We start from the raw sequence: 17260 nt of genomic DNA, 5'->3' as shown, positions 1-17260 counted from the left end.
GCCTTTAGGGTTCGGATCTGGGTTTGGTTCCGAATTCGGTTCCTGCCATTTCGTGCTCGTTTGAATCGGTTCAAATGGGTTAAAACGGGTTCAGAGAAAAAAACAAACTTTTTTTATTTTTTACTATTTTAGTGCTACATTTTCGTTTTCCCATCGGCATTAAAACGAATTCATAATGCAGTTTTTTTTTTGTAAATGTTGGGACTTAGCCAACTGTACATTCCACTGCGAAATGTTTTCCATGGGAGGCTAACGATTACAACACTAGCTGAAGCGAAATAAAAGGTTTGCAGGGACACTTAAGGCTGGTTATGTTTGTGAATGTGAAAGCATTACTCTTTATGGCCAGAAGTTTATCTCTAATAATTTATTTTAGTCTGTTAATATAAATAAATTTAATTTTATTCTTGGCTCATAAACCTGTAGTTTCTTACCCTGCAGTTTTTTCTTGAGGAAAACAACGGCTAGACGTAGCCACCGCAGTACCGCCTTGTGCTCCACTCCCCTCGCTTACCAGTGACGGGCCGCACCTCGTCTCCAAATAATGCATCCTCGCCACACTTTTCTGGCCGGCCGATGACGGGCTGTTTTCCAAATCTGGCATCCTTGCTTGAATCTTCTGGCAGGCAGGCAGGTGGGCAGGCTACTGGAAAGCGGGCAGCCTCTTTGGGCAGCAGAGAGCCTGCTTGTCCGTCATTTTCTTTTTTTTTTGGTACCATGAAATGTCGCTTCACACACGCATATTTTCACTAAATGAGGCAGGTAATGCTTTCGGATTAAAAAAAAAACAATTTGATTGATCTGCTGCGCTTTTCATGTACCTATAGTTTCAATGGCATTTTAGCCTTAACGCGGCAGCATTAGCAGTGCTGGGAGTTGAAAACTGTCTAGCGTCGACGTCAGCCTCCACCTGTCAAGCGCTGCGGGTGGGGTTTAGAGGGGTTTTATTCTCCCCACCTTCCAACTGCTAACAGACCAGCTAGAAAGAAGGAACAGCTATATTGACTCACAGGTTATAGGGAGACACTGGCGAGAGCCACTTGCTAATGACTCTTCAGCGACAGGTGACAGCAATTGGGCCCTAGTAACGATAGTAGCTTAGTGAAGTCACAAGCAGCGGTAGTGGTCGCTAGTACTCCATGGCTGCAGAACAGTAGCACAAAGGAAGAGAAGGCATTGAAGAATGCTGTTGGGTTTCCTTCGCATCAAACCAGTTGATAGCCCCTGATTTTTTTTCTTTCAGTTTAGTTGCTTCCTACAATCTTACCTCATATACATATTTGTATCAAAAACCTTTGGAGGAATACAAAATTTGCATTAGGCAATTACTTATTAACATCACTGCGAGATGTCGATCTTATGCTAGAAACAACATAACAGCGCAATATGTGCATAAAGAAGAACATTTTATAGCAGTTAGGTTGTCCGTCACCTAAAAACTTTCCCGCTTTTTTGTGCACGATTAAATTTTGTGATTGGTCGAGAGGGAGAGCGCTGTAAATTTGCAAATGCCAGGGACCCCAAAAGTATCGAGGTTGGTCTGACCCATTAATCCACCTTACCTGGTCCGCTAAGTCCTCTAATCCAAATTATTCAACACACCAATCCAACTAATTCACATTAGCTCACTTACTCATGTCACTAATCAACCCCAGTCTACCCGCTAATCCGCATTAATTGACTTAATCCATGTGCTGATTATTTTAAGGTTGAGCAGATTCAGGATGATACAGGAGTGCTGTCGCATCTACTTTAAAAGTGGGATTAAGAAGACCCCAAAGTTCTTTTTCTAATTCTCGTGCTCTCTCAGAGCAGTAAACAAAGGACACAATGCCACTGCACAAGAAGAAGTGCCGATGACGATGAAGAGGACTGTAAGTGTTTGTGTCTCACTACAAATATAACGGCTTATTCAACCAGAATAAGTGGAACATATGGATTTATTGTTGATGATGTCACTGAAGGCTTTCACAAGGTGGTGGGGATGCATTCAAATGAACAATGCATTGAAAACATTACACAATCTTAAACACCATATACATAAAAACCGTGAAAAATAAGCCCTGATATGTTGCATCACAATATGAAGCAATAAAACCATGGACACTGACCAACAGAAATGCTAAAAAATGATTAAATGTAAAAGATGTTTCGGCTTCCCTACGGAAGCCTTGTTCACAATGGGATGACAGAAGGTTCATGGAAGCTTATGTATACTTCAGAACATGACGTAAGCAGCGTGTGTATGACGGGGGGAGGGTTCCCTCATTTCGATTGAGCGTGTGTCTTTTTTTTTGTATTTCCAGCGATTCCAGATACAGCCGCGATTTCAGGTTTCTTTTTTGGCCGATAACTCTCGAGCGATCCCAGTCAATCTTACGGCTCATTGTATCCGTGTGCTCGGCAAGGGCATCCGAAACTGTACGTTTCTTTTCAACATCTTTCTGATTCTGCCTCAGTCTCTGTTTGAAGTTGCCCGGTTCACCGATGTATGCGTAGTCGCAATCTGCGCAGGGTATTTTATAGACCACGCCAGGAAATGATTCTCTCGGAAGCCTGTCCTTACCACCATTGAGTGCTTGCCTCAGCTTACACACTGGCACGTGCGCGAGCTCAATGCCATAACTGCGTAGAACGCGAGGCAAGGTTTCGCTTATCCCAGGAACGTAAGGTGTGGCAGCACGCTTTCGTGGTCGGCGATGAGCCGGATGAGCTGGATTGGACAGATGGCGTTCCACAGCACTCAAAAAAGATGTGGGACAGCTGCTTGCTGAGAGATCTCCTCGCACGTGGTCCAAGTCAGTGGAACGACTTTCTGCTGTGGTGCAAATGCGGTTCGTACGGTTGTGCAGTGAGGCAGCAGCCGACCTTTTTGTGAGCATCAGGAGGAACGAATTGAAAGTTCAGGTAGTGGCCAGTGTGTGTGTCCTTGCGGTATATGCTGAACGAGAGCCGTCCATCGCGCCTGGTGACAAGTACGTCTAAAACAGGGAGTCTGCTGTCGACCTCTGCCTCAACTGTGAATTGGATGGCCTTTTCCTTACTGTTTAGGTGTGCAGTTAACGAATCCAAAGTGCTGCGCCGAATCAGACAAAAACACTCGTCCCTATAGCGCAGAAAAACTTTTGGCCCAGGACTGAAGGACGCGAGAGCGCGCCATTCTAAGCACTCCATCGTAAGATTGGCAGCAGTAACAGAGATGGATGCACCCATTGCCGTACCATGGACTTGCCTGTAGAAGACCTTGTCAAAACAGATGTACATATTTCCAAGGCAAAAACAGAGGAGCCCCTTGAGGTCGGGAACGTCAATGGGTGACCTGTCTGGCAAAGTCCTGTCAGATTCTAAAGCAGAAGTGCATGCTTCCACAGCCATGTCATTTGGAATTGAGGTAAACAGCGACACCACGTCGAACGAAACCATCGCCTTGTCGTCGTCTAGAGACATGTCACAATCTTTTTCAATAAAGTCACAGGAGTTGCTCACATGGGTGGAGCTCTTCCCAATGAGTGGAGCCCGAAGGTGGTTCAGGTATGCAGACAATTTGTAGAGGGGAGCGGGTGTAGTCGACGATTGGACACAGGCGGACGTTAGGCTTGTGAACCTTCGGCAAGCCATAAAGTGCAGGTGCAGTACCGTTATGACAGAGAAGCTTGAAATACAAAGACTTGTGCTGACTTGGGAAATACAAAGACTTGTGGCGGATTTCGTTTTTCGTCAGCCAGGCCAGGTACTCTGTGCTGGCGAAAGCAGGAACATTGTCAGACACGACGATGTCCAGCAACCCCTGGGCAGCAAAGACCTGTTGTAGCGCTGCAATGGTCGCACCTGCTGATGGAGTGGTGACAGGTAGAACCTCCATCCACTTTGAAAAGGCATCCAACCCTACCAGGAAGTAATGGCCCTTAAAGGGGCCCCAAAATCCACATGTAGGTGGCACCAGGGTCTCTGTTGGACGGCCAGGGGGTGATTTCCACATGACATGAGGCCTGCTGATGCTCCTGGCAGATTGGGCAGCTCTGCACCATGTCAGCGATGTCCAGGCCAGGCCACCAAACATGGGACTGGGCCACTATCTTGGTCTTTTCCACACCAGGATGAACCGCGTGCAGTAACTGCAGGACCCTGGAGTGGAGACTTTGTGGGATCACCACCCTGGAACCCCACAATACGCTTTCCTGCTGCAACCTCAGCTTGGCGGCCTTGTGGCTGTAGGCCTGCTTAGCCAATTCATCCCCACGAGACACCCCCTTGACCACCTGAGACAGGACTGGGTCCCGGCTAGTCACTTGCGATACCGCAGATCTGAAGAGTAACTCCAGGTATGCGTGCTCCAGCACCGTGGCTCAGCATCGCTCCGACATGGTCCATGTCGCGCATCTTAAGTTGTATCACTCGCCCGCTTCCTAACTAGCACCGAGCTGGTGCTTCCGCTGCCGGGGGTCATGTGACACGCTGATGAAGAAGATGTTGTCAGCTTTGTCGGAAGAAGACGACGCTCTGGACTTCGCGCGCTGTCTACCATCTTGTCAGCCGCTACGATTATTGTAAATATCCTGTAAATATACGTCTCACTGTTTTTAACCTCGTAACAATATATTGCCACCAGCATTGCGAGAACACAAGACGACCGCCACATCCCAACTGCGTTTCAAAGAGCCACCAGACCGCAAGCGTCAAGAAAAGCACCGCAAGGCAACGCTGGGCCGGTGCTGACAGACCGGCGGCTCGTGCGCGAGAATCGGACTGGCACGTGACAGGAGGCGAAAAAGAAGAGAACGACGTTAGAAGAAGCAAAGCTCAAGGGACGTTTTTGCTGACGGGCACAGGTTTGCCCAGAATAAATTAGTTTGCATAGAAACGGCCATCGTAACTGTTAGTTACAATATACAGACTCCCTAAGTGTGGTTAACACCTTGATGTCATTCTGCAAACACAAAAATCCCGTATTTATTGAGGTCTATTCCGACCTGTGCAAAGCTTATCTAACTAACCAGCATATCATTATATGCTGGGTACCTGGCCATAAGGGAATCGAAGGTAACGTTTTGGCAGACGAGATGGCCACGTCAATTGCATCACATGCTGTTAATGCTATGGCTTCGGTCCCTGTCATAGATCTGAAACCTTTACAAAAGAAACTGTGAAACCACTGGCAACTCATGTGGGACACAGAAATAAATAACAAACTGCATGTGATAAAGCCACAGTTCGGTTCTTGGCCCTCCGCAACAAAATCATGGGGAACAAATGTCCTATTCTGTCGTCTCAGAATAGGACACACATTTGGGACCCATCATTTTCTACTTACTGGACATGAACCTCCAACCTGTGGTAGATGTGGTGAGAGGCTGACCGTCCTCCACGTGCTGTTGGAGCGCTGGGAAGCCAAGAGAAGGAAACATTTTCCTCTTGCATACTGTTATTACATCCCTCTTCACCCGGCTATGTTTCTTGGTAAGGAACCGCTTTTTAACACCAAGGCAGTCCTCGGTTTCCCTAATGATGTTATATTACATGTTATATTAAAGTCCAATAATTTCATAGAGCATCCTAATTCCAGAGGATGCCGCTGCGATATCTGTTTTGCATAGCACATGCCTCCAGGCCCTTGTGTTTCAAGGGCTCTAAGGAGGCAGTAATGCTCTAGCCAATTTTAGAATCAGATCGTATCATTCTTTTCAGATGCATCCTAATGTTCATAGTACACATCACATGTCACGGCCATAACCTTATAATACAAATTTTACACATTTTAGAATGATCATTCTTAAGGCCCCTCTTCAGCCACGTCACACCAACTTCATAGAGCTCATCACTACACTGCAAACTCATTACCACAGGCATGGCGCTCTTTGGCCATATTTGGCCCTTGTGCCATTAAACATCAAACATTCATTCATTCATTCATTCATTCATTCATTCATTCATTCATTCATTCATTCATTCATTCATTCAAAATCTATGTGCCCGTGTGTTTTCTATTTCCCTCTCATTGAAGTGCGGCCGCCGCAGCTGGGATCAAATCCGTGACCTCTAGCAATGCCATAGCTACAAAGTTACCACAGCGGGCGCAGAAGTGTTGCTTTGACGGTCGACTGCTTCCATAGTGTCACCTGAACACTGTGGTGCGCTTCAAGTAATGCGGCTCTGCTTCTGCACACCATGCGTAATTTTTCCGGTTGACATATTTGCATGGTGTGTATTTTTCAGAAATAGCATGGTAGCGGTAGTAGCGTACCTTGAACTTAGGCTTATCCATTTTCCGAGCAACCGCTGTCATATAGCAGCAGGGTTTCCTTGGCCTTTCACGTCACCTCCCCTCCTCGTATGGGAACAGTTCTATCTTAATGATGGATTTGACGAAAGTTCGTCTGGTCAGGCATGGAGTGAGAAAAATCATGGTCACTGACCGAGTTGGATGAAATATCTGATGTTTTGGAACTGCGTACAGGTTCCTTGTTCACCAAGTTGGACAGGAAATTGCCGTCACTTATGTAGCCAGCATGTGACATAACGAGCATGTGTAAATGACAGGTATAGTCCCTGCTGTCCAGTTCATCATAGCTGGTATCAACTGAATGATTAGCGATTCTAACAGCCTCCAGGATAACATGTCTTTTCCTTTTTTCTATCTACGTCCCCTGTGGACTCCCCTGAGTCCCCTGAGTAGAACGGGAAGTGCTGCAGTTTCTGCAATACTTATGAGGGAGTGACTGATAGATACAGCTGTCAAGAGGCTAATGTGGCGACTCCCAGAGACCTCCAGAGGGCATTGTGCACATTGAATGCAGCGGAGTCCAAAAGAGTTTCTCGCATTGCCATTCCTCTCTAACTCGCTCCTGTCATGTGTACACATGCTCTGAACCACCCCCCAGACGCAGTGTGCCAGACAGCAGCAGCAGCAGCAGCAGTCGGAAAGTCGAAGGAAGAGGCAAAGAAAGCTTCGCTTGAATACATTTGAACCCACTTACAGCAATATTCAAGTGCCATGAAAATCCCATTGTTATAACCGATAATTGTTACAACCAGGCTGCATGAAAAAAATCAAAATAAGGGGATGGCAGAGCTGATGTAAGAAAATGGTGGGGAGGCCAGTGCCCCTGCCCACCACTGATTGTGTTCACTCGTTTAACTGTTTCCTGGGCGCTCCGATTGCTTGTAACAAGCCATGGCTGCCAGTGTTAAAGAATGGCGCTGCTATAACAAGTGCAAAGAGGTGTCACAGGTGGCAAGCGATATGCGAACACCGCAGAGGCGTCACTTTTGATGGCGCCAAAAGGGGCCTTTTAAAAATTGCGAGAAGACTGCTGCAGCAGCCTGTCAGCTGGAGAAGTCCAGAAGAAATGCTGAGGAGATATCACTACAAGCATCTCGCCATGGACTTCTCATTTGTTTGCAAGAGAAAACCCTATGCCTGTCAGGCTTGCATGCTTTACGTGAAGCTTGCCGACTGTGATGACCCTCTTATGGGGGCAAAGGTTCGTGTTCTCAATGGCTCGGTTGGTTCTCCTAGGCGGAGCCTCCGAGAACCCAATCGAGGACAAAGCCGTTGGTTTGGACGCACACACAGAGACTTTTAATCAAACTAAAAAGGAGGCATAAAGTAAATAGAAGGAAACAGAAAGCATGCATAAAATAAACACTCAAGCGGACATTGCGGTAAGGAACACACATAGGGCTAGCATGAGGTTAACGAGTGCGAGAGTCCGGGCTTGCCACGAGGGCGGGGACGCGTCAGAGTCTCGACGTGGCGACGCGGCGACAAGCTGGCGAAAGGAGTGGCGCCGGTCTCACCAAAGGTTGCGGCGTTAGCTGACCGACCGGGCGCCGGGAGCGCGCCAGCTCTGGCTAGGCGAGGTAAAGCTGGCGGCTGGGTGGCAGGAGCAGACGGCGTCGGCGTACTGGCCGGGCAGCTGGCGTAGAACTCGGGCCCGTAGCCCGACTGTTCCCTTCTCGCCCACGGGCGCAGAAACTCGGACGCCGGCCTCGGGCAGCAGGCGGCGCGATAGACGGGGCGGCGTTCTGGCCGGGCAGCTGGCGTAGAACTCGGGCCCGTAGCCCGACTGTTCTCGTCCTGCCCACTGGCGCAGCTCACCGGCGTTGAGGAGCTGACGGCACGCTTGGGTAGACGGGCGACGCACAGGAACAGGTTGGCAGGAGGCCCCGGTCGGGTGAAGTCCTGGTGGGCTCGGGTCCGGAACCCGACGGCCCATCTTCAACGCCCGCTCCGGTGGTTGACCTCCTCCTGCCGTCGCTTCCTGGGACTCTCCTGGCGTCTCCCCGGCGTCTCCCTGCGTGTCCTCTTGCGTGTGCTCGTTCTTCCTTGCGCACCAGCCTTTTCCTTCTGGTCTGGCCGATTTGGCATTCTCGGATTGGCTGCCTAACGCCCCGTGGTCTTTTCTGATTGGTTGCTTTTCTTCTTTGGTTGTTTCATGCGCCGCGCGTTCTCGTGCCGGACGCTCTTCGGCGTCGTTGTTTTCCTTCTCCCACATCGGCGCGCGTGCACTCAGTGTCGTCTGCTCCTGACCGTCCCGAACACCGCACCATGTCGCGCACCATACATCACACCGACATCCTTCTCCAAGGCATACAGGTACTCCACGTAGTGCAATGGAAGGTTCCTTGCGAAAACGAAGCCCCTGCCGAAGAATCATCTGCCGGGCCTCCTATGAGGACAATGTTGAGGCAACTTGCCCTACCATGTCATCGCTGCCGTCGTCGCCATGGTTATCTGATGCAAGCACGTTTGTGATGATCATCTCATCAGTTAGAAGCAGTTAGTTTCCAAATCTATAGCCGTACACTTTCTTTTCACCAGCTACGCCGTGCATTACCAATGATCAGCGGGTGCATCAGCCATCTTCCGTTTCGGCGGCGAGTTAAACGAACTGGTGGTCAAACGAGGCTGAGAAACAGTGTGACCAGGAACGATTTTGATGCGGCCGGCAGAGACGAATGCAAGCAATCAAGCTATTTGTAGAACTGCACTGAATGAGAAGCCAACGAGCAACACGTGAGCAATCTGCGAGCAGCGTAGTTGGTATGGTTCATTCATGTTTCGGAGTGGTGGAAGGGCGACGGGGTAGAGGCGCGTGGAGATGGTTGAAAAATGAGTGCACGGTGGCTGTTGAAGCAGTAGCTCACCTTGCAGTGGCTCGAATTTCTCTCTGTTTTTTTTTCTTCTCGAGGATTTTGCATTTCACTACCCAGCAGCCAGACTTCACTGTTATAACTGATAATGTGGCAACGGGGTATTGCAGTAAGTGGGTTATTTAATACACACTCGCCGTTGTCAATCAGGGTAACCTGGTAGCCTCTGCCTCCATCCGCGCCACATGCAGCGCAGCAGCAGAAGCAGCAGCGATCGCTCTCGCACTTCCGTAAATCCACCTGCGTCCTTATGGACTCACAAGCGGCGTGTCGTTTATACATGAATGGAACACTCCCTATACAAGCCGTTTGAATCCTGGGTCGCTCACTAGAATGGACCCACAGTATCGTCTTGTGCCCCGGGCATGAAGGCCTGCAGGGCAATGAAGAGGCGGACTGCGCAGCTCGAGGTCTCACTAGCCGAGCGGCAGATAACACCGTTCTTCAGCCCCCGACGAGCGACCCACGAGTTATTAACGACAAGTCAACAAATACTACAGCACCAACGTCTCGAAAGAAAACAATACGCTCCCCCCACACAAAGCTATCAATGAACTCCAGGCAAGGGACTGGCGCCGCCTGCAAACTAACACATACCCACACTTGTCTCGTCTACATGCAATCTCCCCAGGCAGATATACGTTGTGGATATGCCCCTGGTGTAGCAACCACACAGCGACACTCGCGCACATAACACACGAATGCACCGACTGTCCGGGCAACGCAATTTCGCCACGAGTCACAACACACACACTCACTACGTGGTCTTGGCAGGCGAGACTCTCCGAACTGGACCTTGGAAGCCAACTGGTTACCCTTGACCAGGCTTGGCGAGCCGCGATCGCCAGTGGAGCCCTGTCAGAGGGAACCAGCCAGGAATAAACCGTGCAACGGTTCCTGCAATAATAAAGTTCCTCCTCCTCCTCCTCACCATGGAAAACATATAAAAGTTGGCAGTGCAGTGGCTTCTCGTTGTTATGACCGATATGTTGTTAAAACCAGTATCGTTATAAGTGGTTCGACGGTACGTACACATGTATGTGTTCCTTTTTTCATCCGCGTCTAGTTCACACTTTCTGACTTTTTATTTGTAAAATTCATTTCAAAGCCAACTTTGTGATGTGGTTATAAGTATTCTTGTTATGGCAGGGGCAATGTGGTCACAATGGAGTGTGTGGAAAAGCTGCTGAAGAAAGACTGGCTGGACCCAACCAACAGCAAGCCGCTCAAGGAATCTGACATTATCCCTCTGCAGAGGGTAAGTACATGTTGTGTCAGCCTAAAGTATGTGGGTAGATTGTCTGGATTCTTTAAAAGCTTGCTCATAAAGCTTGGGGCAGCTTTGTCCCGTATGTGCATATGAAAACTCCATGTCAGGAATTTTAAGTTTCGTTCACAGTCAAACCCGTTTATAACAGACCCAATTAGTTCCGTGAAAAGTGTTTGTAGTATCAATAGTTCATTACATGTGGACTCGCCCTTCAAAACGCAGAAAAATTAACAATTAATTTTGCGATGCATCATATAGAGTTGGTGGATATTTTAATGGTAGTGAAAAACCTTTCTGTAAGTAAGGCGGTGGGACTAGATGAAATTTCTTTCATGTTATTGAAAGATAATATAAATATATTAGGTATTTATCTGTTGCATATGTTTAATCACTTCTTGGAAGCAGGAAAATACTCTGACACCCTCGAAGTAGCAAAAGTAGTACCAAGTTATAAGGAAGGAGATCTTTATGCCCCCAACAACCATACACCAATATCTGTTCTGAGCATATTTAATACTTTGGTTGAGAAAATAATTTGTACACGCATGCAGGAATTTTAAGGTAGAAGCGTAGACTGTTGGGCCAGTTGGTGCATCATGTAGTGTTGTTGAGCGGAAATTTGGGCGGGAAGAAACAGAGTGACAGACGCTCACTTATGACTGCGGAGTTTAATTAAAGGTTTTCCAGGGAGCAGAGGGCCACACATGCGCAGTCAGTTTTTAGGTAAACATATTATTTGTCCCACTCAGCATGGATTTCGTCCTCATAGGTTCAAATAAATAAATAGTTAATGTTAACAGGTATGATTGTGCTTGCAACAGGTCATGTAAATAGACAGTGCACTATAAAGCATCAAAGTGGGATCTGTGTGGTATTGCTAAATAGTTTCTTTCCTTCTCACTGTCACATCACATCTGTAGTAAATTAAAGAAAAAAAAATATTTTGCACAGCAGAAAAATTATACAAAGTAATGTCTGACCAGTTTAGGCGTTTAACTGATTTTCTCCATTTCCTTGTTCCTTCTGTTTGTGTACTGCTACACTACGATCTGGGCAACACCAATGCTTTGTTTTTTGGTGCTCGTTTCAAAGAGACACATGCAAAATGAAACCACTTGTATTGGCACTTGTTGCTGTCACATGCAATCATTCATTTTCCCAGTCTCTGGTCCTTTACAAAAACAGTACACTGCACAGCCTGGTTGGCCTTCGCTTTCAGGTACTTACTGCCTTGTAAAGTATCTACAGAAAAGCTCAGGCAAAATGGCCTTTGTAAAGAGCTCTCTTGCACCACCAAATATCTTCTGGCAGAACGCGTTATCCCGTCTTACTGGGTGCCCAGACAATAAAGTCGTAAAACTCCACCTCACAGATAGCTATTTATGTCCGAACTTGACAGTAATATGCATGGTCTCTCTGCAGTTGCACTGCACTATAACTATCACATAAGCATGTCTTCAGGTCAGAAATTGCTTCGGCATCTCGCAAAGTGTAACGGCACTTGATTTCTACAAGACCCGTGCTGCAGCAAGAGACAAGGGCATCAGGTGTCGCCCCAACGGACTTTGCATCGAGATGCAGCAACCGACCTACCACACTTGGAAGTCCGCATGCTTTTTTTCCTTGAGTTTCTTTATATTGACACGTGTACTTATCTTTATCGGGCAACCACGTTTCGCCGCCTAACAAATGTCATCGCAAAGCGTGGGACGCGCCTGCATGTATCCGAAGTTTCTCGAAAGTTATCTATGCTTCTATCCACTGTCTATTGTTGCCGAACCTTATGGTATCTGATTTCATCACCTGACGCGAATGGTGTTGAACTTTGTGGAAGGCATGCGGGCACACCCGGAGTAGGATCACGCCAGTAGCCTAGGCCTTGGTGCCATCCTAGTCCAGAGAAAAGATGGACATGAACACGTGATAGCTTACGGTAGCCGGTCATTGTCACAAGCGGAAAGCAATTATTCTACAACCAAAAAGGAATGCCTCGCCATCGTTTGGGCTACAGCGAAATTTCGCCCTTACCTCTATGGCGGGCCATTCAAAGTGGTCAGCGACCATCACGCGTTGTGTAGGCTAGCTAACTTAAAGGACCCTTCAGGACGGCTGGCACGGTGGAGCCTCAGACTACAAGAATATGATATCACTGTAACATACAAGTCCAGACGAAAACACTCACATGCTGATTGCCTATCACGCGCCCCCATTGACCCGCTGCCGCAAGATGACGAGGATGACGACGCCTTCCTTGGAATAATAACCGCGGAAGACTTCGCCGAACAACAACGAGGGGACCCGGAGCTGAAAGCCCTAGTCGAGTATTTGGAAGGACACACCAGCGTTGTCCCTAGGGCATTTAAGCATGGATTATCTTCGTTCATGCTTCAAAACAACCTACTCGTGAAGAAGAACTTCTCACCAGTCCGTGCCAACTACCTTCTTGTTCCGTCGGCGGTGCATCCAGAAGTACTGCACGCCCTACATGACGATCCGACCGCTGGGCACCTTGGTTTCTCCCGGATGTTATCGAGGATACAAGAAAGGTACTACTGGCCGCACCTAACCGCCGATGTCGCCTGTTACGTCAAGACATGCCGAGACTGTCAGCGACGCAAGACACCACCAACAAGGCCAGTGGGATTACTACAGCCAATCAAGCCTCCTTACCGACCTTTTCAGCAGATCGGGATGGACTTGTTAGGACCGTTTCCGACATCAACATCCGGAAATAAGTGGATCGTTGTGGCGACGGACTATCTCACCCACTTCGCTGAAACTAAAGCTCTACCGAGAGGCAGTGCAGCCGAAGTGGCGAAATTTTTCGTCGAGAACATCCTGTTGCGACATGGTGCTCCAGAAGCAGGGTGTCTACCAACCGGGAAAACCGGGAATTCTCAGGGATTTTGAGTAGTCTGGAAGAACTCAGGGAAAACTCAGGGAATTTGTGCTTCCATCAGGGAAAATAAGCTGTAATTTTTTTAGAGGGTCAAAAGTCGCGGTAATGCTGGCTCGAGAAACAGACAGGACTTGTAACGAATCGTTGTCGGCTGGAGGAGTTGCCAGTGTACAGTCAACGACCGACTTTCCGGATTCCCGATAACTCGGACGGCTTCGCGGCACCACCACTATAGTGTACTAGAATAATGTTCTAGTACACTATAACCACCACGTACCCCAAAGAGTCAATGTATCATAACGTCTGAAATTTCAGACGGAAGAACGCTTCGCCGTCCGATTTTCTAAACGTTTTGCGTGATCGCAGGTCCGAGACGGCATTAATGAAAACCACCACCGCTGCTATTTTGATTATCTCGCCGCCTTGAACCGGTGCTCTCGCACGGAGATCCGCTGGCAGCCATAGTCACCACTGCGGCAACGCTAGGCCTAGCTGCTTCGACGTTCGCTGTTAAGCTTCTTGTCGTTCGGTGCAGTGTTTCTTCATTTCCCCGCTGACAGCAATATTTTTGTCTTCGAAGCTCGGAAAGCACGGCGCATTGCATAATGCTCTTTCCCGAAAGTCTGCTTCGCCTCAGTACAGTCATGTAACGCGGTGAAGCGTAACAAGCGTAGGAAGGGGCAATTGTCGGGGGACACTGTATGTATTCCTTAATTTTACACGTGTGCACCTGCCCTCACCTGTCACAGTAGGAGCACCGATATGCCTAATAAGTGCACTGACAGGCATTCAGAGCTTTTTCAGATGTACATGTGTCGATTTTAGCCCTTAAGGGCAGTAAAAGACATGAATTTATTTTTTCGGACTGCCTGATTTTTCCGAAGTTTTCGCGGCCCCTAGGGGGTCTGAAAAATTGGACGTTGACTTTAAATTGACCAAGAGCATTCTTCAAGTGGTCCGTGGGGCGAACGCGCGGCGAAAGGAGGACGAGAACAGAAAGGATCGACGCACTGAGGAATGAACGACCACTTCTTTGAAGGAGCCTGCGCTCAAAAAACAAATTGTTGGCTGATGCTGAGATGCAGGTGTCCCTCATCCAAACCAATATAAACTCTTTAAAGCAGTGAAACACAACACTGAGGCGTTTTGTGCGAGCTGAGAGTATGTCAGGACAGTTGCATGACACTGAGCATGCTATCAGTTGATAGAAATAGCTCATATTCGAAAATATTTGCTTCTGTATGCATCTCCTTTTTATTTGTACTAGAGAATGTCTAACTCGATTTGAAAATTTTTTCGAAGACATTTTATTTGCTGTGAATTTTGATAACCCCTCCCTTATATTCTTTTTTTGAATAACAAATTGGATTAAGTCGGTTTCCTTTAAAATTTTTTTCATATGCTTACTATAGGGTGACAGCATAGGGCGATATGGTTTCAGCGCGACTTGACATAAGACTAGTTCTGCATCACTCAGGGAATTTTGCAAAAGCACTCAGGGAAAACCTGGAAAACTCGGGGAATTTGGAAATGTCAACTTGGTAGACACCCTGCAGAAGTCCTCATCACCGACAGAGGAACGGCTTTTACAGCAGAGCTTACGCAAGCCATTCTGCAATACAGCCAGACAAGTCACAGGAGGACAACTACCTACCATCCGCAGATGAATGGTCTCACGGAGCGCCTGATCAAGACCCTCGCCGACATGCTAGCAATGTACGTCGACGTCGAGCACAAGACGTGGGATGCGGTCCAGCCGCACGTAACGTTCGGTTACAACACGGCGGTGCAAGAAACAACACAGATCACGCCATTTAAGCTGGTTGACGGCAGGAACCCGATGACGACGCTCGACACCATGCTGTCGCACATCACTGACGAGGAAAATCTTGACGTCGCTACGTATCTCCAGCGCACCGAAGAAGCCCGACAGCTCGCCCGCCTGCGAATCAAGAACCAGCAGAGGACTGACAGCCGACACTACAACCTCCGACGACGCTTCGTCGAGTATTATCTCGGTGACCGTGTTTGGGTTTGGACCCCTATACGCCGACGAGGACTGAGTGAGAAGCTTTTGCGTCGCGATTTCGGACCGTACAAGATCATCCGACGTATTGGTGCACGGAACTATAAGGTCGTGCCAGACAGCATTTCGCTATCACAGTGGCGCCCCTCACGACCTGAAATAGTCCGCGTTGTGCGACTCAAGCCGTACTACCAGCGTTAATGAACTTTGGGGCTTCGCGTAACTGACCATGGACTTTGTTTCTTTTCGTTGTTTTGTTACTTATGTTTAATAAGTGTTCTTTTGTGTTTCGCTCTCTTATATTTGTAGCATCGGGACGATGCTTTTCAAGAGGGGGGTATCGACACGTGTACTTAATTTTATCGGGCAACCCCGTTTCGCCGCCTAACAAATGTAATCGCACAGCGTGGGACGCGTCTGCATGTATCCGAAGTTTCTGGAAAGTTATCGATGCTTCTATCCACTGTCTGTTGTCGCCGAACCTTATGTTATCTGATTTCATCACCTGATGCGAATGGTGTAGAACTTTGTGGAAGGCACGTGGGTCCGAACGATTAGTCTGGAACATTCAACGACTGCTCTATAAAAGCCGACGCGCTTGACCCGCTGATCAGATTTCCGACGATCGCCGACCGTGTTCGCCGCTATCGTTGTGCTATAAGTGTGGCCTGTTTTTGTGGGCACAGGTTCGCCCAATAAAAGCTAGTTTTGTATTCCACCGTATTGCTGCTTTCTTCACCGTCACTACCATGTGACAATATGCGTCCAAGGCATCTCTTTCATGAACCATGCCCAATTTCATGGCTGCTGTCTTCACCAACTGCTTTTCAGGGTAACAAATTTACCTAAGCAAGAAAATGCTTGGCTTGTGATATTTGTGTGGCAAGCACTTCTCGTTAATGAAGCAGTTGCGCTGCCGGCTCGATATTGGGACCAGTCCAGGCAGTTGGCCTGAAGTTTTGTTGAAGCCTCCACCTGCTTAATAGTATTTTGGCTGATTGAATATGTATCCACAAACCGAGTGGTCTTTGTGGTGAGTGTCTCTAGGTTGTCAGCCAGGTTCTTTGTTCTACAGGCTCCTCAAGTGAGCTGTATGAGTGCGCACTGGCTCTTTAAAGCTTGCAGAGTACCCTGGTAGCTATGAGAAAAAGGCAGGTGGTGAGGCATGAAAAGCACTGTAGAAGTTCGTTGGTTCAACTGATGATGGCACTGCAACGTCGGCACAGTTCTTGACTTGCGTCTCCAAGGGGCTGTTGGTTATCTGATGCTTCAGCCGTGTTTTCTTGCCTTCGGACGACGTAAAGTTAGTATCTTTTGCGGTTTTGTGGTTCACAGTTGACTTCATGTCTGGACTGTGCCTTACTGTCAGCTGTCTGTTACAACATAACAATGGGCATGTGTTCCTCATACTTGAAACTCTTTAAGCAGAATGAGGCAGGTTGGTCTTAGATGTTTATGATCAACAGCGTTGGCGGCGAGGAGTTACGGAGTCGCCATCTATCGAAAGCGCCTCGCTGGCGTAGTATGAGGTACGTGGCGCGCTCCTCATATGTTTAGCTGTCACCGGTCACTGAAAACACCACACGAGAGCTCTCCCAGACATTTCTGTAAGTACTTTCGAAATGAGACAAGTTTTTTACTGTCTAAATAATAATCTTGGGCAAACTGAAAGCACAGAATCGTTTACAGGCGCTATCTCTTTACCGAATACGTACAGTGAATGCCACTGCACGCGGTCACCACGATGGAGTCTCCCAAACAGGCTTCTTATGTGAAAGGTAGGCAAATGCTGAGAGCAAACTATGTGAAATATGTTCTTATAGTATTTGTATAACTAAATGGAGCGTAATAGAATGAAGCCTCAGTGGAGCGATTGCACAGGTTCACAGCGACCGCCTGTGCGTCTGCATGC

At 48.0% G+C, this 17260-nt stretch overlaps 1 protein-coding gene across 1 annotated transcript in view; it reads left to right on the top strand.

Annotated features, from left to right (window-relative positions):
• LOC139057673 (nitric oxide synthase-interacting protein) overlaps window positions 1-17260 on the top strand; it is a 141639-nt gene that overhangs the window by 115183 nt on the left and 9196 nt on the right. The window contains exon 7 of the mRNA XM_070536371.1: window positions 10303-10411. Coding sequence (XP_070392472.1) covers window positions 10303-10411 — 109 coding nt within the window. The remainder of the gene's footprint in view (window positions 1-10302; window positions 10412-17260) is intronic.

Source organism: Dermacentor albipictus, chromosome 3 (assembly GCF_038994185.2).
Source record: "Dermacentor albipictus isolate Rhodes 1998 colony chromosome 3, USDA_Dalb.pri_finalv2, whole genome shotgun sequence".
Lineage (NCBI taxonomy): Eukaryota > Metazoa > Arthropoda > Arachnida > Ixodida > Ixodidae > Dermacentor > Dermacentor albipictus.
This window is presented reverse-complemented; position numbering and strand designations above follow the sequence as displayed.